The sequence below is a fragment of the Platichthys flesus genome, chromosome 9 (genome assembly GCF_949316205.1).
Source record: "Platichthys flesus chromosome 9, fPlaFle2.1, whole genome shotgun sequence".
Taxonomy (NCBI): Eukaryota; Metazoa; Chordata; class Actinopteri; order Pleuronectiformes; family Pleuronectidae; genus Platichthys; species Platichthys flesus.
This window is the reverse complement of record NC_084953.1, coordinates 23,174,274-23,198,145: the sequence shown is the minus strand read 5'-3', so window position 1 is coordinate 23,198,145 and position 23,872 is coordinate 23,174,274. Positions and strand designations below refer to the sequence as shown.

Below are 23,872 nucleotides of genomic sequence, written 5' to 3'. Positions count from 1 at the left end.
CACACTATAGCCTATGTCTCATGCAGGACAAGCAGAGATTAAAATCGCAGCGCTTTGAGCCTGAGTTAGTTGAAGTCAGTAAATGAGGCGTGAGGCAAAATTGCATGTGGCAGATACTAAAATATATTAAATGAGCCAATCAAATATGTTTTTCCACTAAACCCAACAAGCTAACAAATGGTGTGGTTGTCCAATAGGAGGACAATGCACAGAGAGGATTGGGGCTTGGCTCTGGTAGGTCTTGCATGAAATGGCTGTTATTTTCACTATTTAGTGAAATTAAGGTAATGGATGTGTGAAATCTGCTCCACAAATCTATACAGATGATGTGCAATTCTTCAACGATGAGGGGATGAGTTGCTATCTGCACTATACTGCATTTACAACTGGATGCAGTGATGAAGTGATGATGTAAATTGATCAGTGAAAATAGCTTTATTACTTAGAGTAAAAAAAAAAATAACATTAAATATAATAGCACATATAAACGCTAACATACAGCATATGCTGATAATGCCCCAAAACAAGTTTGGAACCGGCAGAACTGTACGAAGAACAAAGTGCGGTGCGTATCCAGTAAACACAATCACTGTCAAGCAAATAGGAAACTGAGATGATGAAGTGAGTCCCACTTTGGAAACATTGGTGAGAAAAAGCTTCAGTCTCTGTTCAAAAAGTAAATCTTTCTTTAGTGCAAAAAAATAACATTCAGAGGACTTGTGCGTGTAACTCGAACATATTTAGTGTTTCGTCAACATTTAACTTCTCTTTTGAGTCAGGATTAACTGAGGCGTGGTAGTTATAGGGTTAACTGAATATCCTAAACACCAGAACAAAAACAACACTGCAGGTTTCAGAAAACAACACAACAATGTGTCATTTTTTACTACAGTGTATGGATTAGTCGTACACAACAGTCGCATATAAGAGGACTCGTTCAAATGTGAAAAGAACAGAAAAACGTGCTTCACGTTTCACCCCAATCATCCCAAACTCAAGAGTGCAGAAGTTTTACGATCCATTTCAGATACAACATAAGGGAAAGACACATTTATATTCGATTACATTTGGTGAGATTTTTCTCTCATCTACCGGTATTAGCGATTGTGAAAGAACTGTGGCACAAAAGGACATTTTTCAAGTAATTCCCAGTAGATTTTCAGTCCAGGTTGAGCTCAAACGTCGTCATGATGTCCCGCTGCATTGTCATGTCAATGCAACACATCTGCACAGAGAGAGAAATATGGGAAAAACTGTCAAAATGCTATTTTTCCGAGTACCATAAACAACAATGTCACGCAAAAAAACCCGAAGAGCTACTCACAGCCTCTCTCCTGCGACGCTCTTGTTCCTTTTTGCGGGCCATCTCCCTTTCCTTCACGGAGAGCTGTGTGGATGGAAGTTGTGCTTCCTTAGGAGAATTTGCTCTCTGCTGCTCAACATCTTTGGGAGCATCTGAGGAAGCCTCTGTGTAAATCCTCGCTGGTGAATCAGGATCCTCTTTAACAGGATCTAGATTTTGTTCAGTCTTACATGGGCCTGGGAGGCTAAATGGAAAACAAACCTGTTACTTAAAAGCTGCAATTTTTTTAAATCAGCTATCAAGCTTGTGGAGAGAAATACTGGTTTAGCTTGTGACTTTGCCTTTATAGGATTTTTGCAGGTTTCAACAAGTACAATATGACAGATATGAGGGAATATCTGAGAATAGGAATAACTTACATTTCCTCATAATAGAACGTATGGTGAACTAGCTGAGGAACGGATAACCCTCGAAACTCCACATAACCTCAAACTACAGACAGATAGTAGGTAACCATAGTCTGTCCCACTGCCAAGCTGAGTGTACAGGGATCATTTCTGTCAGGGCTTATGGACACTTGGTTGACACCACAGGAGCAGTATGGAGGCATTCTATGTTTTTTTTGAGATGGAAGAATTGATCACCATTTACTTTAATTGTATTGGATTTGGCTGCAACGCTCTTTACCCCTGAAACTCCAAAAGTGTTTTGTGAACTCAAAAACTTCACCCATCCTTCCATCTGCATACATTAGTAGTGAGTAGATAATTAGTGCATTTTTAATTTGGGTGAACTATCCCTTTGAGAATTTAAATAAACATAATTCAGACACACATTCAATACTGCTGCTGTTTCCGTCAGATTACCTGCTGCTGTTTTCTGAAGTCTCCTTCTCCTTTACGTCTTCAACCGTTTTCTTCTTAAGAGATTTTTCACGTTCCTCCTTTTCTATGGCAGCCTTACGGAATTGCTGGAAGCTCTCCTTTGAGGCCTTGCTGGCAGCTGGGGTGATGGACTCTCTCACCACTTTCGCCCAAGACTCAGCATTTTTCAGAACAATGTCCTTAATAAAAATCAGATCTCTGTGTTTAGTTTCAATTGATTTCGAATGAGATGGGTGGGACCAACGAAGATCATCCCTTATACCTTCAGAAATGTATGTTGGCCAGTAGTTAGCAGAAATCCTCATACAACATTAGTTGTATGAGGACTATACTTTGACGCCCTCTGGTGGTGGAAAGATAAATTGTGTGATGATTTTGAGTTGAACCCAAGCTCCTTTTTCTAATTAAATGATGACACTAAATAAATATAAGTAATCTTGGACCAGTAATTAAATATTTTAAATTGCAAATTGTAACACTCAGTAAAAGTTAATGGCTTTTTAAATTTAAGTTTTGAAACTTCATTTTTACATAAGCTTATAAAAATAAAATTCAATCCACTTTAAGAATAAAACAAATATTAAATACTAGTTGTTGTACCACCCACTCCGTCATCTGCAGAATCATTCTTAATATGTCGGGAAGAATATTTGGAATCTGTAATAATAAACTTTGAAATAGCACAAACCTTTTTGGGGATTTGGGTTTTTTCCTCACCAGCAGATTTACTTGATGTGTTGATGTAAGGCACATTAGTCAATTGACTGTCACGGACCTCCTTAGGAAATCTGAAATCTGGAACAAACCACTACAAATAAATGTTATACTAAAATAATAGTAATCTTAAATGAATCAAAAACAAAATAATGTTAAGGGTCTTGCAGGGACTTACTGGACCCCGTTTCATCCTTGGACTGTGGTGGACTGCTGCTAAGAGGAGACAGCACTTGGCCCTGATGAAGGGACAGATTTAGTTTTTAAATTTAATCAGGCCTAAAGAGAAAATGTACACAAATTTTGCTTTTGCAGATCTCAAGTGGTTTAAAGTTCCCACTTTGCTAAAATGATGTATAGGAGCAAGGTGTAAAATATAAATATATTCTAATAATCAAAGCCCACAGCGTAAAGAGTTGCTTTACCTCAAATCTGGCAGCGGCCCAGTCCAGTAAAAGTACTGGAGATGCCATGGGGGACAGGAGGGCAGACAAGTCTGTTGAACAGTGAATCACAAGATCAGATCAGATCAACACTACTTAGAAGCCATGGGTGAGATGCTGGATAAGGTGTGTGAATTAAATATGGAAATTGTTGTCACTGGAGATATAAATATTGACTGGCTATCGCCTAACTGCTCCTTAAAGAACCAACTGGCCACCATAACTGATGCATGCTGTTTGAAACAAGTGGTTACACAACCAACACGACTAAGCACAACCAACAAGGGCATCAACACAGCATCTTGTATTGATCACATTTATTTGAGTGCAGATGACTTATATACCAAGGCTGTATCAGTCCCAATAGGATGTGACCACAATATTGTAGTGGTAGCAAGGAAAATGAAGGTTCCAAAGCTAGACCTAGAGTAATCCATAAAAGGTCCTACAGAGGTTTTTTTGAGGAAGCCTTCCTGGAAGAGGGCAGAAATATATGTTGGTATCAGGTCTACAATGCAAAAGAACCAGATGAAGCACTAGATCTTTTTCTTGCAAAGTTTGTCACAGTCATTGATAAACATGCACCTGTTAGAAAAGTGACAGTGAGGACTTGTAGGGCACCATGGGTTGATGTGGAACTAAAGGGCTATATGTCTCAGCGTAATCAGGCCAAGGAATAGGCACAGAACAGTGGTTGTACTAAGGTCAGAGAAAACTACTGTTAACTGAGAAATCAAGTTACAAAACTCAATCAAAGGAAAAATAAACAACATTATGCTTTGCAATTAATCAGGACAAAGAATGCCCCCCAAAAGCTTTGGAGTAAGCTTAATTGTATAATGGGAAGAAACACCTCTCCACATCCTACATTCAATGAAAGTGGGGGTACCTTTATCACAAAACCCAAAGAAATTGCAGATCAATTGAATAATTTTTTCAGAAGCAAGGTAAATATATTAAGGAAAGAATCATCGGAGAGGGCAACAACAAAAAGCTTCATCTTCAATCTAATCATTCTCTTAGAGCAGAGCTTAGACTGTGCATAGATGGAACATCCATCAAACAAGTAAAGGTAACCAAGCTATTGGGAGTCACCCTAGATGATGAACACTCCTGGTCAAAGCATATTTACCCTATTGTCAATAAAATGGGCAAAGCACTAGCTAGTCAGATGATGCAGAAATCATCTTACGACCGGTCTAAGAATACTGGTAGTTAACGCTCTTGTTCTGTCACAACTGGATTATTGCCAGATAGGATGGGCAAATGCCACCAATAATGACCTGAATAGATTACAGCTAATACAGATCAAGGCTGCACGCTTTGCTCTACACTAAACTAAACTAAATAAAAATGTAGCCTCACATAACTATGCCACTAGACGAGCAATAGAAGGTAGGTTTTCACTCCCCAGAACTAATACAAATTTTTTTTAACGCATTGTGGGGTACAGAGCTATGAAGTCATGGAACCTACTACCAACAGAAATTAAAAATGTGACATGTAAATGTATGTTCAAAAAGCAAATAATGAAACACTTGGGTACAGAATACTTATGACACTAGATGGTGATGTACTGTACATAAAAGGTGTAATATTCTCTTACATGGTTTGCAGTTTTCGCTTCTATGGAATTGGATATATAAGTGTTTTATATCATGAAAAGGTAAAATTGCATAACCACTAAATTATTTTTTGATATCTGTAATATTATATGATCATTATTTATATGTATTTTTACTTTTGATGTTTGTAATGTTACGTATGTTTTAAATGTTTGATATTGGTATTTAATGTTTGTTTTAAATGTTTGATATTGGTATTTAATGTTTGATATCTGTATGTATGTTTTAAAGTTGGACCCCACTAAAAGTAGCTCTGTCTTAGGGTAGAGCTAATGGGGATCCTTCTAAATAAACAAACAAGAAAAGATCCTCAATACATCTCAGCTGAGCTTGTTCAAACAAATATACAGTGAGAGCTAGTGCTAGGTTAAAGTAACAAAAGTTAGGAGGAAGCAGCATGAGATTGAATTGAATTACATACAAACTATTATGTCACACTTAAAAACAGGAAAAATGGCAGGTAACAAAGTCAAGTGAACCATAGTTTGCATCCCTCTGCTGGTCTTTCTGAAGGACACTAAGCTTATGGGACAATTTAAGGGGAACGGCAGCCAGAGGGGAAAAGGTGGTGACAAAGGAAGGTTCACTGGATGTAATGAATAAGAAATCTCAGTGAGAGATATTTGTTGAAGAAGGTTTTTGGAGAGGTAGTGATGCTGATCCGCCACTAGGTCTCAGGGTTACTACTATCAAAGGCTGGAAAAGAATGGACAGATTATGCTAAATTAAGAAACCAGATGACAGGGAATTGAGAGGTTTTCACATTGCATTGAAAACCCTACACTTTCGCTTAACTGAAAGAACTTTTCTTCCAGTATTGTCTTGAAATTGCTAAAAGTCAGTAATTTACGTAATGTTTTGGCAAATCTTTGATGGGGGCAAAGAAGACAGACAGAAACCTTACCTGGAGGCGATAAAGTCAGCATGTCACAGGTCTGTTGTGCACCGTGGTGCGTTGGGTAACCTTGAGTTTCGGCAACAGAGGACTGCACAGCAGGAGGAGGCGGACACGGCTTGACTGAGGCTTCTGTCACTTCTTTGGTCTCTGTTATCTGCTTACTACAAGCAGGACGTGGAACCTTTAACTCAAGAAAAAATAAATCTTACTTTTCATTGTTGAAAGCAAAGCTGTCTTACATAAAATCTTCTCATTCCTTTGAATAAAAAGATGAACATTATTTACCTTTGTCTTAACCTTTTGGCAAGATTCTCTCATTTTCTGCTTCTTTCTTTTTGTTTCTGAAAAACATGCATGGTAACAAGATAATTGAATTAATTCCTGTTTTGTGATGTAGGGTATGTGAATGAACAAGAGAGTAAATAGTATATGCTGCAAAACTTCTTGACAAAATGACAAAGTAATTCAGATTTCTACTTTCTAGAAATAAACTATTTCCAAAGACCAAGAAATGCAACAACGTTAACAAATAAATTGGAACTGGTCAACACTTTCTATGTGCAGAGCAATTAATCTATATGGAAAATAAACAATAGAGAGAAAAAGTTATACATTTGAGTCTCAGTGGATTTTGTCATTGAGTCTTAAAGTGTAATTAAGGTGGGATTAAAGGACAAATCTTGCATTTATTTGGACCAGAAATTTGTAGCTTTTATCTGGTTAATCTAAAAAGAAACTACATAAATACTTGATTGTAGAAAATTCCTTCAATTTATTTTATGTTTTTAAACGTGGTAGTAACCAACAGGTGAATCACCGAGGTGTTGCTAGAGATGTGTAAAACAAAGGGAGATGAGGGAAGCCTGCTGAAGAGAGAGCACCTAACCTGATCCAGAGTCACAGCTTTCAGAAGTGCAAGAACCACTTCTACTATTGCTGCTGCTGCCAGAGCTGGATGACGACGAGCTGCTGCTCTCACTGAGGCGTGGCAGGAAGGTGACGTCAGTGAAAGCCACAGATTTAGCTAGTAACAAAAATTAAGGGGGAAATTGTGATTTCTACAATCAGGGCCCCACACACTGAAACGTAATTGTGACAGATACTTGATTGTAGAAAATTCCCTCAATTGATTTTAGGTTTGTAAACGTAATAGTAAGGCCATCAGGTGAATCACGGTGTTCTTGCCAGAGATGTGTAAAACAAAGGGAGATGAGGGCAGCCTGCTGAAGAGAGAGCACCTAACCTGATCCAGAGTCACAGCTTTCAGAAGTGCAAGAACCACTTCTACTATTGCTGCTGCTGCAAGAGCTGGATGACGACGAGCTGCTGCTGTCACTGAGGCGTTGCATCAAGGTGACGTCAGTACAAGCCACAGATTTAGCTAGTAACAAAAATGAAGGGAAAATTGTGATTTCTACAATCAGGGCCCCACACACTGAAACATAATTGTGACAGATACTTGATTGTAGAAAAGTCCCTCAATTGATTTTAGGTTTGTAAACGTAATAGTAAGGCCAACAGGTGAATCACAGCTTTGTTGCTAGAGATCTGTAAAAAAAAGGGAGATGAGGGAAGCCTACTGAAGAGAGAGCGCCTAACCTGATCCAGAGTCACAGCTTTCAGAAGTGCAAGAACCACTTCTACTATTGCTGCTGCTGCCTGAGCTGGATGATGACGAGCTGCTGCTCTCACTGAGGCGTGGCAGGAAGGTGACGTCCGTAAAAGCCACAGATTTAGCTAGTAACAAAAATGAAGGGAAAATTGTGATATTTAGAATCAGGGCCCCACACACTGAAACGTAATTGTGACAATTTCAATGTTAATGGGATTCAGGTCTTACCAACTGGCTTTTTTTTCTTTATCAAGCGCTGCTCTTTGTTGTCAACCACAGATTTTCCAGGAGCCTTTACTTTCCCAGTCTGCAGTCCTCCTGTAAAGAATAGAGAGACAAAGTTATACATTATAGTCTCAGTGGAGTTTGTCACTGAGTCTTAAGGTTTAATTTAGGTGGGATAAAGGTAAAATCTTGAATTTTGTAGGATCAGCTATTTGTAGCGTTTATCTGGTTAGATTTAAAAAGAAACTACATAGATACTTGATTGTAGCAAATTCCCTCAATTGATTTTAGGTTTGTAAACATGGTAGTAAGGCCAACAGGTGAATCACGGCGTTGTTGCTAGAGATCTGTAAAACAAAAGGGAGATAAGGGAAGCCTGCTGAAGCGAGAGCAGCTTACCTGAGCCAGAGTCACAGCTTTCAGAAGTGCAAGAACCACTTCTACTATTGCTGCTGCTGCTGCCAGAGCTGGATGACGACGAGCTGCTGCTCTCACTGAGGCGTGGTAGCAAGGTGATGTCAGTGAAAGCCACAGATTTACCTAGTAACAATAATTAAGAGAAAATAGTGATATTTACAATCAGGGCCCCACACATTGAAACGTAATTGTGACAATTTCAATGTTAATGGGATTCAGGTCTTACCAACTGGCTTTTTTTTCCTTATCAAGTGCTGGTCTTTGTTGACAACCACAGATTTCCCAGGAGCCTTTACTTTCCCCGTCTGCAGTCCTCCTGTGGGCTTCAGCAGCTGTTTATCTGCAGGACACAAGTTGATATATATTCTCATATTTAAAATAAAAGCCTTATACCTACAAATTAAACCCAACTGTGAATTGTTTTGACAAAGCAGGACTGAGTTGTACTTACTGCTCATGTTCTTCTTGCATTTCTTGAGACATGCTGCGACAAACCTCTGCAGCGCTCTCAGTGTGGAAGGCTTGAGCACTTCAAAGTCCACCTCGATGTCCTCTAAAGAAGTATTTCTCAGACAGGCCTCCCTGGCATGAATGATCCTCACAAACTTGCCCAGTTTGTAGCCGGGCAGCTTGTTCATATCTAATTTCAACTGCATCTTCTCCTGGTAAGTCATCGGTACTGATGGGACCCCAGTCTCACATTTTATGGGTACATTATGAATATTGGGTCTGTTTCCATGCCTGGAGATGTACATGAAACATCTATTATTATCAATATCATGGACTGTAGCATTCTCAGTTTACCATTATCTATACGAAGTACAATGACCACTCACAAAGAAGAGCTCTTGCTGTTGGCGAGTTTTCCAACAAGAGATTTGTCTTTTGAGGATTTGTACTTTACTCCAGCAGCAAACTTTTCTTTGGACTTTTTCTCCTTTTTTAACTTGTCTTTCTTCTTTGGCTTCATCACAGGATCTTCGCTCAGTCTCTTCAGCTGATCACTGACGGCTCTAAACTGAGAAGTCAGCCATTAATGAGACGACTGGGTGAAGTGCACTGAAGTGAATAACTTCTCAAAGTGACATTTGCATCATCACTGGCATTTATGTTAACCACCTGCTCCTCAAGGCAGGCCAGCTGCATGGACCGATCTTCTGACGGACTGTCTTCCTCTGAGGAGCTTTCACTGACAGAACTCTCTGAGATCGACATATTGCTGACCCTGTCCCCTTTTCCGTTGATAACTTGCTGGGGAGGTACAGTGCAACACTCTGGTTCTTGTGGGACTTTCAGATAACGAGCCTCAAAAATTTCCTGTTGGTAAAAACAAAATTGTTTGTGTTATAATACTTATAATAATAATGTAATATAAACATTTAAAGCATGTACTTATACTTAAAAGGGTGACCGTGGTCATTTTATATGGTGCAGGGGCATTTTGATGCATTTTCTCATTTAGTTGTATTTGTTATAACCCTAATCAATCCCTAACCTTTCTTTACAATAGCTCTTATTATACAGGTATTTCATCTGTTATATACTTTAAAGGACCGATCGTATGCTCATTTTACCACAGTTGATATGGTTCCTTGGGGTCTTAATGAGATGTCTGTAACATACTTTTTTCAAAATACCACAAGGATCATTTAAAACAGCACCTTTTTACCCTGTCTAAACAGCCCACCACAGATTGACCTGTTTTGAGTGGAGCTGTGGGGCCGTGGAGCTGCTGCAGTGGCACTGGTGTCCCCGCGCTAGCTGACTATGCCGAGCTTCACCCTAATACACAATGTCGGCAGTGTCAGCCGGGGCTCCAGGCGGGGAGCCGGTGAGATGATGGTGGTGATGGTGGGTGGGTGGGGGGGAGGTATATCAGATATGCCAGATATGTAGAAGCACTACAAAAGTGGAATTTGCATACGATGGGTCCTTTAAAGCACTCGGTTAAAACAGTGGAGCCAGTCGGTACTGATCAGCATGAAAAAGATTTAGTGGACATATTATGAAAATTCCACTTTTGTAGTGCTTCTACAGAGGTAATGGATAGCTAAAAATCTGGGCGCTTGAATTTCGTGAAGGAGGGATGAGGGGTGGGGGGGTGGGGGGATGGGGGGAACTCAAAACAGGTCAATCTGAGGAGGGCTGTTTTAGACAGGGTATTTCCTTGTGGTATTTTGACCAAAATATGTTACAGACATTTCATTAAGACCCCAAGGAACCATATCAACTGTGGTAAAATGGGCATACGATGGGCCCTTTAACAAATAAAAAGCAATGACCACAACCACTTGTTGCCGTCCATACTGCCAGTATACAGAGGCAAGCCAAGAACACTAATGTGCATATGCAGAATCTGAAGTGAGGGACAAGATTTTGAATTATGAAGCCTCCTGGTTTCCATTTATAGTTTGACCAATAACGTTTAAGCGGACTCATGTGATGGGAAAAACCAGACGGTTAACAGTGTATGGCGCGGATATCCACCGGAAGCCCTCAAACATCAGTTGTTGTCCCCAGAGACAAATTTGTCATCAGACGAAGCCAACAGGCTCCGAGATTAAGAGGACAGAGACACTTTCCCCATGAAAATGGTCACTTCTAGCGGGAGTGTTAGCGTTTAACATTAAAATAAGATACAAATGCGTTTGATAGACCCTATGGATTCTCAAAAATGCATTTTGGTGAATAAAATCATTGGCAACTGAATTGTTCGACACATAAATAAAAGAATGAATAAGTAAAAGCATACCTGGAGTTTTCTTGCCATGTAGACGACTTCATGTGTGGGTGGATTGTATTTGTAACAGTTGGAGAACATCAACCTCACGTCACCAGCAAACTCCTTTGCAATCGCATATTCTCGTTGATCCATTTTTTTCTGAGGATATAATAGTCAGAGAAACTGCTCTAACAAAAAAATTATATTATATACACTAGAGTTAAACATCATCATTATAGTAATTTTACCCTGATGGTGTTCAAGTCCATTGGTTGCTTTATGACGTCATGGTAGTCGCGCAAGCCCAAAGCCACGGCATCAACAGGGGTATAAAAGGGCCATGCATTTGCATAGTGTCTCTTTGAGAGCAACTCCTTCAGGATGTCACTGCAGTACGTGAGCTGCTCAGACAACTTGACCTTCTTTTCCTCAAAGGCTGGTAAGTCTTTCTTAGGAGGTTTGATGGGCCTGCCGCCACCGCTGCCTCTCCTGGAGGATAATGTGCCTGGTGCTGCATGCTCCTCAGCAGGGGTTAACGCAACGTTGGTGATCGCTGAGGCGGTGGAGGATGTGGGTTCTGCTTTTCTTTTAAAACCTCTTTTAATCTATATAGTTAAAAAAACAAAATACAGTAAGTCATCCAAACTGACCAAAGTTAATTTAGCCTTTGTTTTACATCTTGGCTGTTGTGTTAAAGGCACAAACAGGCTATGAAAATAGCAGGGTGATTTGGATATGACAAAATGTTACTTTGGCCACTAAGTATCTCTCAAACAAAACATCCACAAAAGACCAAGTTTGAAGCATCATCTAGAAGCAGCGTTTTATTCATGGGAGGCTTCATTACGATTGCTTATGAAAATCTACTTGACACGATTCAGGTTAAAGTTTTATTCACATTACGCAAAACACTGCAGTGAATAATCATGATTCATTACGAGTGACCCTCTGGTCAATAATAATAAGATAGTAAGTCTATATAATTCCCCCTATAATGGGTTCACAAAGTAAATCTGTAAATTATCTATCTCCTATTCTTTTGTAATTTTTTATTTGTAAAATATAAGATTGATAAGATAAACAGAGGATAAATAATGAAAGGACATACAGACAGAACATAATGCAGTTTAAGTGTATGATAATTTAATGATGAAATAAGGGTTGTGTATGCCTGTGAGCGATGTCTACATGACTTCATGGTACATGTACATGTTTAAAGACCTTGGAAGGTGAGGTGAGGCGAGGCACCTGACCAGCCGTCCGTCAATGTGAGCGAGCCCCCCCCCCCCCAAAACTGTTCTACCAGCACCCACTAGAACCACAGGTGCGAGCCCAATTTGAGGACAGGCGGTGTAGGTCAGTGAAAGTGGCCCTCCACTTGTCCTTCTTGGCGACTTTAACATCCAGATAGAGAAGTCGTCTGACTAACTACAGTAACTTTCTTAATTTGCTCTCTCACTCACTCCTTCCCCACCTACTCACAAAGCTGGCAACCACCTTGATTTTATTTTTACCAGGCACTGCCCTACCTCCAACCTCACTGTGAACCCACTTCACGGATCTGACCACTTCTTCATCTCTTACTCTCTCCCACTCTCACAATCTGACAACCCTATCTCATCAACAGACTCTGTACCTGTCCGTCGCAACATTCGCGCCCTCTCTCCCTCATCTGTTTTATCAGCCCTCCCTTCATCTGACTCTCTCACTCATGTGTCCTAACTCTGCCACAGACACTCCCCTTTCTACTCTGTCCACCTCTCTTGATTCTGTCTGTCCTCTTACTTCACAACAGGAGCACTAGTCTTCCCCCAGCTCTGTGGTTGTCTGACTCAGTGCGCGCCGACAGGGCCACTATACAAGCACCAGAAGGTAATGGCGAAAATCAAAACTCTCTGAAGACCGGCTCACTTATCAGTCTCTTCTCTCCACTTTTCTGCCTCTATTTCTGAAGCTAAACGTTCTTTTACTCAGACAAAAATTGATAAAGACAAAACTCTTATTGGTAAGAACACTTTCCTGTCAACTGTCTGTTTCCCCAATTCTCTTAAAGAGGCAAGAGTGAACCCTCTCCTCAAAACACCCACCCTCAACCCATCTCAAGTAAACAACTACAGACGTGTCTCTCTTCTTTCTTTTGTCACCAACGCACTTGAGCATACAATCTTTTTAAATCAACTCTCCTCCTATCTTCATCCTCACTATTCTGGTTTGAAGGCACAGCACTCAACAGAGTCTGCCCTCCTTGCCGTCTCTGAGCAGCTTCACACTGATAGAGCAGCCTCTCTCTCCTCTGACCTCATCCTTCTAGACCTTCCTGCTGTGTTTGATACGGTGAACCACCAGATCCTTATTTCCTCCCTTCTGCACTTGGGTGTCTCAGGCTCGGCTCTCTCTCTGCTCTCATCCTACCTCAACCCCGCACTTAATGGGTGACTTGGAGAGGATCTGTGTCCGAACCTTGTCCTCTCACTACTGGGCCCCCTCCTCCTCTCTCTGTATACCAACTCTCTCAGCTCTGTCATTCACTCACATGGCTTTTCCTACCATAGCTATGCAGATGACACCCAAGTAATTCTTTTTTTACTCTATCTGAAACACAGGTAGCAGCACAAATATCTGCCTGTCTGACATCTCTCAGTGGAGATTGACCATGAAAATTGACCATGAAAATTGACCATGACAAGACCAGGGAAAGCTCATTCACCAATCCTCCAAACATTACTATCACCATCGACAACTCTGCTGTAGGCCCCACCCAGACCACAAAGAACCGGGGTGTGACACTTGACAGTCAACTCTCCCTTACTGCCAACATTACTGCAACAACCTGATCGTATACATCCTGCACAACATCAGGAGAATACGTCCCCTTCTCCCTCAGAAGGCGACACAGGTTCTGGTCGAGGCTCTGGTCATCTCACGCAAAGACTATTGTAACTCCCTCCTGGTTGGTCTGCCTGCTGCTGCCATCTGAACTTTGCAGCTCATCCAGATTGCAGCAGCTGGACTGGTCTACAACCAACATAAGTTCACTCAAACTACACAGCTCCACCACTCTCTTCACTGGTTACCTGTGGCTGCCCACATCTGCTTCAAGACATAAGTACTTGCGTACAGTGTTGTGAATGGATCGGGCCCAGTCTACACCCAAGACATCGTTAAACCTTACACCCCAGTCCGTCCACCCTGCTCTGCCAATCAGCTAGCAACTAAACAAAATCACGACTGTTTGCTCCCCATTGACGTCAGGACAGCAGAAAGTCTACACATCTTCTGCTGGCTGAAGAGTGTATTGACATGGGGCTGGGGTGGAATTGAATATCTTAATTAATTTCCACCAGGATGTCAGAGTTGTGAGATGGCAGTATTTTTAAGGCAAGGATTTTGTTTGACAGTTGCTCCAGGTATATCCAAGCAATATTGTGGTTGGTTTGATGGATCCATTTACTGGGGTATTGTCACTGACGTTCAAGTAAGTAGAAGTTCCTTGCTCAAGCCCGCCAAGAGATTTCCTTATTTCAGTAGACTGTAAGTTTGTCCGGCAAACCCAATTTCCTAATAGAGAAAGTTTGCTGTTGTTATTTTTGTATTTGGTGTGGTATGGATGCAGTTGTTATGTTTTCGGTCCAAGTGCCACAGAATGAGGTCAAGAAAAACAGTGAAAAAAATAAATATATTTTCCTGTCAACACGTTTTGATTTCTTACTGAAATATTAAGCAGAGCTTCAGAACTGTCTCGTAAACAAAAAAGACAATTGAATTCTTGAGTTAAATTGAGTATCCGGTGTGCAACTACCATTAAAATACTTACTGCTGCATCAATTTGTGCAGAGAGCTGTATGGGTGGTATGAACTGAGGCACATGAGGAGGGATGACCGTCACTGTCTGTTGGAGAACAACTTCTGAAACGAGGGATCTCTGCTTAAACACACCTGCATGACAGTAGGTAAAGGGCATCAAAACCTGGTACAAAATTTACTTACTTTCCAGAAAAAAGATGCTTGTTCTGCAATAGCAGTGTATCTGGACGATACCGATATTTACATGCTTCACATTGCCGATAAACAGATACTGATAATAATTTCACATTCCTTAAAAAGAAGTGCATAGCCTGTAGTTTATACATACCAGAGGGTACAATTGCACAATATAGTAAGCAATATGGATGAACTAACATTCCATTGTTAACAAACAAATACATAATCATAGAAATTAGGGACTCTAAGGTGACTTATGAGATTGGTAGTGTTAAAATATGCAAATATGTTTCCCCTTCTATTAACTTTTGCACATTTGTTGCAACAAACACTGGTCCAGGCTCATGTCATCTCACGGCTAGACCTTAACCTTAACCCTACAGTCACTCTCAGAAAGTGCTTCCACACCTGGCGAAGCGGTTTATAGTTCTGACATATGGACAGCCACGGATGTATGACGTCATGAGCGCATTTATTGGACGTTTTATCAGCTATAATTTCGAATTCCAATAAATAAATAATATCAAATTCCCATACAAGAGTCGATAATATATTGGACCGATACATACCGTGCAGCCCTAATTATTATTGAACAATATACCTGCATTGGACTTCTTCACCTTCACTGGTTCCTTCCCTGCAGTGACTGCTGTAACATTGCATTCGTCCTTTGGCATTTGGGACAACTTCTGCAAAAAAAGCTTCTCCAGAATCTGTGCCATAACAACAATGTCATCTCCAGGCTGTGGAAAGAAAATGTACAGAATATAATAAAATAAAAGCATTCATGAGGGTGATAGGTACCTTTGTGACAATCCTGTCTGAACTGTGTTTATATTAAGCACTGATAACCTAAGAAAAACATCAGCCATTCTGGGTGGGTGAATATGATCTAATATTTTCATTATGATTAAAAAAACAATGTCAGGTTACAGACTTATTTTCAGTGTATTATATTTTAAGTTCAGATAACAAATTTTGGCATGTAACAGCACAAAAATAATATTCTCTTACCCGATTGTACATGTAGCAGTTGGTAAACATAGTGTTGAAGTCTTTAATACACTCATGTGCTTCCCAGTAATATTTGTTCTGAAGACGCTTCATAATAGTTCCCAGATCCATAGGATTTCTTATAATTGTATAATAATCCTGAAAGACAACAAAGAAACCAGCATTAATACATTAGTCTTCCCTTCCCAGTTTGCATCCTAATGGAACTGATCCACCAAGACAACGTGCGTTGCTGTATTATAAGTAAAATAGAGACAGAAAACTCATGGTTTACAACATCAGCAGTATATTTACAGTCAGGCTCCTACTTGATCTGTCGAAATTTGTCCCACTTACTGGCAGACTCAGTTTCACTGCATCAACAGGCTGGCGAAAGGGCCATGAAAAGTGATGCCTCAATAATGCTTTGATCACCACCTTCTCCAGATACTGTAGCTGATTGGTTACACGCCCATGCTTCTTGGGATTGGTGACCTCTGGTGGAGGAGGATTTCCGCTCCCAGCAGGAAAGGCATTTACGTCAGACATTGTGTTGTCCAACGCTCCAATTTGGCACTCATAACACGCTTCCCTAAACAAGGAGTATCAAGCACTTTGGTAAAAATGTAAATTAGTAATGACAAATGTCTTACTACTACATCAGTGCTGAATGCCTGTGAGAGCCATTAGAATATTAACAAGCATCCATGCTTTATATGAATGCTTTGGTAAGAACATCCAATTTGGTAACATCACATGTCCAGCCACAACAACACATTGACTGAGAATGTGGAGCTTTAAGGAAAAGGTCTGGAGATATTCAGTGATGCCAAGTTTATAACCAAGTATTTGTTACTATTAAGGGGGAGTATTTCAGACCGAGGAGGGAGGTCAGAAAACACTGCTGCATTCTATTCTTTAATGCATAATTATATGACGGTCATTGAATTGTCATTCTTAAACATATAGTCATTGCTTCAATGAAATTAGTTTGAATTAAGAGGACACGCTGCAATCCTGAAGTAGTCCATCTGTTTTGTTGATTATTAAACTAAATTATTTAACAGTTCAGGATTTTTAGTTGAGTACACCTGACAGAACCGTCCATGATCCTGTCTGAGGTAAAAATTAAAGTAAGGTTGATGATCATTGAGCCGGCAGGAAGGATGCGATCACCTGCGTACAATCCTGTGTTATATTGCTCTATATACCAGATAGCATTTTTTTTAAATCTTATGGAAACAAATCAAATAGAGAAGAGAAAACATTTTCCAAGATGAACAACACTAGTAATCACCTCCACCTCTCTGTCATGGCATGAAAAGTAAGTAGCATTTGCTTAAAAAGGTCAATAGTGGTCATCAACAATGGCTGCACATAAGGCATCTTTCCAAAAACATGGGTAATATCGCCATCTAGAGTACCTCCTAGAAACTGTGCCATTTAGCATTTCAAGGCGCAACATTGGACTAGGACAGAGGAATATTTCTAAATAACACTTTCAGTATTTGAAGGAGAAGGTACTACAAGTTAGCTAAAATATGTCCCACAAACTCTGCCTGGAGGATCCTAGTTCCCATATATATTTACATTATTATAATTACAAACATGGTTAAAGGAGGCCAAGCAACAGGGATGTCTTACTGTACATCCATATAAGCTGGGGTCATTTTTTCATTGGGGAGCAGATCCAGGACTTTTTGGTGATATAGGGCATTTTTCAATGGTTTGTGTTTTCCCACAGAATAGTGAATACATTTACCTAGATGTTAAAAAGCAGAACTTTTTTTTAATCTTTGGTGCATCTTGACTTAATTTAAGGACTGTTGGTCCTTGGCAGAGGTATGCACTCTGTAGTAAAGAGTGCTATTCTAGTTAAAAACTGAATTTTGCTGTCTAACTGACATCTTTAAAACTGATCAAATGGGCCATAATTTTATTCTCAGAAGCACTTTCAAATGTCCACTATACTACTATGAGATTAATAATTAAGAGTGGGGCCATACAACCTGCAGTCTAAATGTTTTCCTGTACCATCTTTATTTGTGACACAACCCAAATAATTAGCATTGCAAATTATGTTCATCTTAGTTCATTTGGTTTTATTTTCAAAAACATATGACAAGAAAACAAAACTTTCACACATGAATGAATCCAGGGAAATCCAGATTCTTATTTAACTATTACTCCTTTTGTTGGGTATATGTGGGTGGGGGGGGGGGGGGGGGGGGGGATAAATGGGGGGGAAGGACCAACCTCACCCCAGAGAATGTTGACCAGCTCTTGGTCAACATGCCCTTGATAACTTGTGTTAGCATCGTCCACCGTTTGACTCGCTAACCAGTAAACACACCAGCTACACGGACACACGTTTACACCGGACAAAAAAAACATACCCAAGCACTAGCTTTGCATAGCCTACATGCAAACATCAGTGAAGCATAGCTTTTATTTTTTTGTTTAAAAGTAGCCTACGTGGCATACATCTGTCAGTTTGTGAGCAGTTGACAGGGACTATACAATAATAGGGCACATTTTTATTTATTTTTTCTATTGGCTGCCCGGCAGTCATTAAGTTAATATTAATATTTGAAATAAAACTTGTAAATCTCTAAGTGAATTTGACTGTTGTATTTGAACAGTATGATTCAACTGTTTTCCATGGTCTAGTATTTAAAAAAATATATATATATATATATATTTTTTTTTTAAATACTGGACCATGGAAAACATTGTATCGCCACCTAAGTATCGTGATTGTATCTTATCAGGAGGTCCCTGCCGATTCCAATCCCTAATTTTGAGTAAACTGTTGGTGCACTATGAATATTCAGACAGAGGTTTCAGGTGAACCTGCCATGCATTTACTGGTATCCTTTAATTTAAACTAAATATACAAAATTGCCTCCTCTAAACCCGGAGTGTGATGGCGACAATAAATTCATTTCCTCTTAATAAATTCAACACATCAACTGTATAACACATTCTGCAAACACACTGCTGCACTGGTTGTATTAAGGCCTGAACATGTAAAAGTCACCTTTTCCTCTAGGGAGGTACCAGGCGATCTATCGTTTAACCTCCCTCCTGTTCTAATGTATAACTATGAGATCAAAGTATTTTAAACACTGAGTTAGCTAAGATCTGCCAAACTTGATTTCGCGATGAATTCAACCACCACGTGCAGGATGCGTCCCTCCAGGATGTGAACAGCAGACATGGCGGCATGCTGCACTGTTGACACTCCTCTGGCCAACACGTGAAGCCAGCAACACACCCACTGGTTGGTTAGCATAAAGCGTCAGCCGGCTCATGTGCACATGAGCACCGCTGAGAGGGAAAATGGCTAAGAGGGTAATGACGCTAGCTGTCAGAGCTCCGCTTTCAGATTCGCTTGGACTGTAAAGGAGCAATAGTCGATTAGCTAAGGCGGTCGCATTAGTTACCGGCATCTGTGGTAGGTTGATCAGTTGAGAAAAAAGGAGAACGTTGATCGTCGCACTTGGGCTCCACAACTTTAACATATTTGCCGGTTGGTCGGTGCTCGTTAACTAACTGACAGATTGTCATTGGTGCATTTATGGTTGTATCTGGGGAGACGAGGCTAACGAGGCTTGTCAGTTGCATTTTACTAACGTTTCGCACAAGTGTCTAACCGTAGCTGTGTTGTGCTAACAACGGCTAATGCTGCACACCGGGTGCCCGTTGAGACGAAGTTAACGTTACAGACTCCTTGATAACTCGTGTTAGCATCGTCCACCGTTTGACTCGCTAACCAGTAAACACACCAGCTACACGGACACACGTTTACACCGGACAAAGTCTACATTCCGCAAGTGTTACCGTGCTAGCGTTACCTTCAGGGCATGACAGCTTGTTGCGTTCAGCTCCCCGGCCGCAGAGGTCGCTACGGTAACCGCCTCACATTTATAGCCCTCAGCTCGAGCCTCCACGAGTGATTGGTCAGCGCGCGACTTACACGTGTTGCTGTTCGCCTTTCTGCGGACAAACGCTCTCTGAGCGATCCCTGTCATGCAACAACAACACGACCAGGTGTGTGTGTCCTGCAGAGGTGCAGCTGACTGTTTTTAAAGAGGAGGAGAAGTACGTTTTGTTAAGTTGTCCCAAACAAAATGGCAGTTCGGTGTCACGGAGGTGTCCTGGAGCTTTTTCACTCGATGCTGCTCGATGCAACAGGTGTCATGTTGATAAAGGATGAGTGTGTGTGTGTGTGTCAGGCAGCAGCAGCTCGCACACTGCGGCTCTGCAGCTGCAGACAGGGGAGCGACATGTCTGAACTGAAGCGGGAAAGATGCAGAACTGGGATCTGGGCGGAGCGTTGGTTTCAAGTCCTGATCCACACTCGGAAAACTGAGTTTCATTCAGCACATGCACGCTACCAGACTCTCTAGCCACCTATGAATGCTGCCTATTGTAAATGCGTGATAAAGTACACGGCAATTATGTAAAAATACCCATATTAAGCGATAGCAAGGCATTTACCTGCTTTGCAATTTCACAATTTGTACCATATTTGTATTTTGTGGTACTTTAAATGTTAAAGCTCAAACTGAATCAACAGAAAACTGAAAGACCTATATTCTTGCAAGGTAGAACATTATTATAATAGCTTCCTTTCATACAAAATGAAGAAAGCTTACAATAATAATAATGAAGCGAGCGAGTTTGTGCTTTACGAGGAGCACTTGAACTAGATATCACTTTACTTCCTGTGAACTCAGCCAGGTTGAAATGTGTCAGGAACCTACAGTCTATGGTCAGGACCAGCCACGTTGATTTGCTTATACTGTGTTCATTGAACATAATATTGTTAAAAAGTATAAATATATCAAGTAGAACAAATAATAAATTGACTATGAGATAATTTCCCCTCCTAAAATCTGGCCTTTCCCAGGTGCCCAAAATGAATAGTTTTTCTCTGCAACTACAGGGTCCATATGAGTAAACTTTGTATCTACAGTATATAAACGTTACGCCTAGGAGGAAATCAGTATAAATGGAACTCGGCTAGGGTATATACAGATAGAATACAAGATAAATGAAAGATTTCATGTTGGCCTGAAATTTTAATTTGATTATGAATATCCCATATGAAATAATGAGATACAGCCCAATACCACAATGTCTCAGTGGACTTACTGTACTAGGAATACATGTGGTATCTTAGCTTATTGGAAATTATCATCAGCTGTTAATTGTTGGATCAAGAAACATATGAATCCTTATTACTGATTTACTTGCAAATATAAATATCAAACATGATTACCCAGTGGACTTTATTCACTTAGAGTGTATAGTGCAATTCTGAAAACTGTCTTATACTGTTTGGTGATCAAAACAATGTTAGGCAGCAAAAATCCATTTAACCAATTTAGCTAAAATAATTATTTTATCATTATTTTATATTTGTTTTATTGGACTCTGCTAACTTGACTTTATTTAAAACTGAAAATATGCTTAAAATATTGTACAATAAACATATTCAGGCTATTACTTGATTAAGCAGCAAAAATCCATTTAACCAATTTAGCTAAAATAATTATTTTATCATTATTTTATATTTGTTTTACTGGACTCTGCTAACTTGACTTTATTTAAAACTGAAAATATGCTTAAAATATTGTACAATAAACATATTCAGGCTATTACTTGAATACTATAAAAGTCAGGGAATGTTGAACCTTTCCACCTTTGTGACACGATTCCTCCCAACGTTTCTCTGCATCACAATAAAAACGAAACTAAATAAGTTTCTTGGAAAATCTTACATCCCCAGTATTTTAGTTTTTGAATAAAAGGACTTCTAATCATCTTCGAATCATTTACAGTTTTTGCCCACAAGATGGGGCAATGAACTAAAATGGATGGTTTACTTTATCCAAGGACAGAATGGCAAAAGATTGAAAAAAGTTGTTGTTGTCTGTGATTTGCGGTTTGAAAAGTGACTACTGAACAATGTGTAGTTTTCTTTGGACAAAGAAATGTACCTATGCGACACATGACATAACCGTCTTGGCTGCTGAAAGAAAACGTGGGAAGTTGTGTCTTTTTAGGAATGGTGTTTGTTTTATGCAAGGAAGTACTGCACTTCTTTGAATCTGGTATGGAAATGATGAAAACAATTAAATGGAATTAAATGTTTTATTTATGTTTATTGAGTTAAAAACAAGGGGGGGGGGGGGGTGCCGCCATTTGTCATGCAGCTGGAGCATTTTTTGGTTCAGTTTGCTCTTCTGTTTTTAAATGATTGATTTAGAACGTGACTAATTATTCAAAGTTTCACCAAGAAAATCCTGCAGTTAGTTTGTAGCTTAATCTTACATTATTTCTGTAACAATTTAGTACATTTATATTTATGGAAATTTGGAGTTGGAGAGCAGTAGAGACAATTTTAAGACGACGATGCACATTTTCAATATGGCAGTCTGCAATACAAAAGACAAAAGACAAGTTTGGGGAAGTTTAGAAAGGGAAAGGAATGTATGGATTGTCAGATTGTCAGAAATCCTAAATGAGCTTTGAGTCGGACCATAAATACTGACACAGTGTCTGTTCCCCGGACAATGGCAGGAAGCTTGTTCAGAAGGGAGGAGGTCATAGAGGAAGAGGCTCTGCCCCTGATGCTTCAAATGTGAGCAGTAAAACAGGATATTTGTTATTGAACGAGTAAATATAAACTCCTCAAAACAAGAGAGAGAGAACTATAGCTGACACTCTCTACTTCTGTTACTTAGTGTTTAAATGTAAGTAAGTACATTTACTCAGGGCCTATTTTTATAATGTCTACGTACTTGTTGTATATCTGGGTATTTGTTTCTAAAGGCAACAACCTTTGCCTTTTGTAAAGTTAACTCTGATGCATTTCTGTAGACTACAGCAACCCAAATGTGAATGTGTTAGTCCTCCACCTCAAACAGCTGCAATTTTAAAATAAGTAACATGCAAGTAATAATTCACTGCTGCTATTACCACTACTACTAACGATAATATTAATACCAATAATAATAGCAATAAAAAAAAAAAAAACATTAATTATATCAGCATTTTTTTGTATATGTAGTTAGAAGTGTGGGAAGCACACTTCACTTGTTTGAGGATAACCTGGATCTGAATCATCCATAAGATGGCAACGAAAACCACATATTTTTGTTTACAAAATCATTGCAGTACATTGCACTTTGTTTGAATTTTAGGATGGATTTCTTTAAGTGTTATGTTTAGCTTATTGTAAACATAAAATACTGAATTATGAATTATAAACTATTGTCAATGTGCACTACATAGAGGAATTCAATAGCCTAAATTTATGGGAGCATTCCATCTGTTTTGGTGTGGAAACAGGTGGTAGAGGCGCTGACAGAGTTGGGACTGACTGTTAAAAACATACTTTCAAAGTTGACTTTTTTTGTTGAACCCCGCAGTCGCCAGGAGCAGCACGCTCGATGCACACAGGGATCGATTATTAAAAGGCTTTTCACCTACTAAGTTTATGCTTAATGTGTCCCATGTGTTGGAGGTAAAAGATGTGGAGTCAGATAACCAAACACGTAAGGAGTGGTTCAGTGGCATATGTTTTAGTTTTAAGGATTTTAAGTAAAGTAATAGAAAAGTAAAGTTTAAATATAACTCAGATGTGTCTCTGCAATGATTTAGGGCATAAAACCCGGTATTACAGAAAAATGAATGCTCTACAACAAGGAAAATCATCTCGTCTTTCCTGTTATTGGTACGTATTCTGAAATTAAACTGAGAACATATGAGAAACCGTCTCAGTCTGCTTAAAGTCACGGTGTGGTAAGAGCCAGCTGGAATCGAGTTTTAATGTGGGATTTGGCCTTATGAGGCAGTGGATCCCTCTTCACTCTGTCCATCTGATAACTCAGCAGCAGTCCAACAACTATCTCTCCACAAATCAAATATTTACAGTCTCCAAAAGACATGGCTGGAAAAGGGACAAAGCCATATAAAGATTAGAAAAGAAAAGTAAAATAAGCAGGAGACATGTTAAGTGTAATAGTTTGTTACAATAGCAAG

General features: G+C 39.7%; 1 protein-coding gene across 2 annotated transcripts; it reads right to left on the bottom strand.

Annotated features, from left to right (window-relative positions):
• Positions 1 to 420: 420 nt before the first annotated feature.
• On the bottom strand, positions 421 to 20,053 carry brdt (bromodomain, testis-specific). Of its 2 annotated transcripts, none has more exons than XM_062395448.1 (22): positions 19,675 to 20,053; positions 16,175 to 16,409; positions 15,839 to 15,976; positions 15,426 to 15,567; positions 14,658 to 14,779; positions 11,092 to 11,448; positions 10,874 to 11,002; positions 9,241 to 9,438; positions 8,958 to 9,139; positions 8,573 to 8,862; positions 8,348 to 8,461; positions 8,104 to 8,244; positions 7,708 to 7,797; positions 7,467 to 7,604; positions 6,153 to 6,208; positions 5,874 to 6,054; positions 3,327 to 3,397; positions 3,080 to 3,140; positions 2,876 to 2,982; positions 2,170 to 2,366; positions 1,325 to 1,547; positions 421 to 1,225 (listed from the first exon to the last, which is right to left on the bottom strand). In XM_062395448.1, exons 2-22 carry the CDS (start codon positions 16,364 to 16,366, stop codon positions 1,160 to 1,162), a joined length of 3,195 nt encoding a protein of 1,064 aa, XP_062251432.1. In that variant the 5' UTR covers positions 16,367 to 16,409; positions 19,675 to 20,053; the 3' UTR covers positions 421 to 1,159. The 2 variants fall into 2 exon arrangements, with proteins under 2 accessions (XP_062251432.1, XP_062251433.1); XM_062395449.1 differs by having other exon boundaries at positions 5,874 to 6,048.
• Between the last annotated feature and the right edge of the window lie 3,819 nt (positions 20,054 to 23,872).

What these genes read in the sequence shown, in the direction of transcription:
- brdt (XM_062395448.1), bottom strand. Translation starts at nt 16,366, where the DNA reads ATGTCTGACGTAAATGCCTTTCCTGCTGGGAGCGGAAATCCTCCTCCA. An exon ending in ACTGCTACATGTACAATCGG is followed by an intron (nt 15,568 to 15,838) that starts GTAAGAGAATAT and finishes TTCTTTCCACAG; the next exon opens with CCTGGAGATGACATTGTTGT. An exon ending in GGTGAAGAAGTCCAATGCAG is followed by an intron (nt 14,780 to 15,425) that starts GTATATTGTTCA and finishes ACTGTCATGCAG; the next exon opens with GTGTGTTTAAGCAGAGATCC.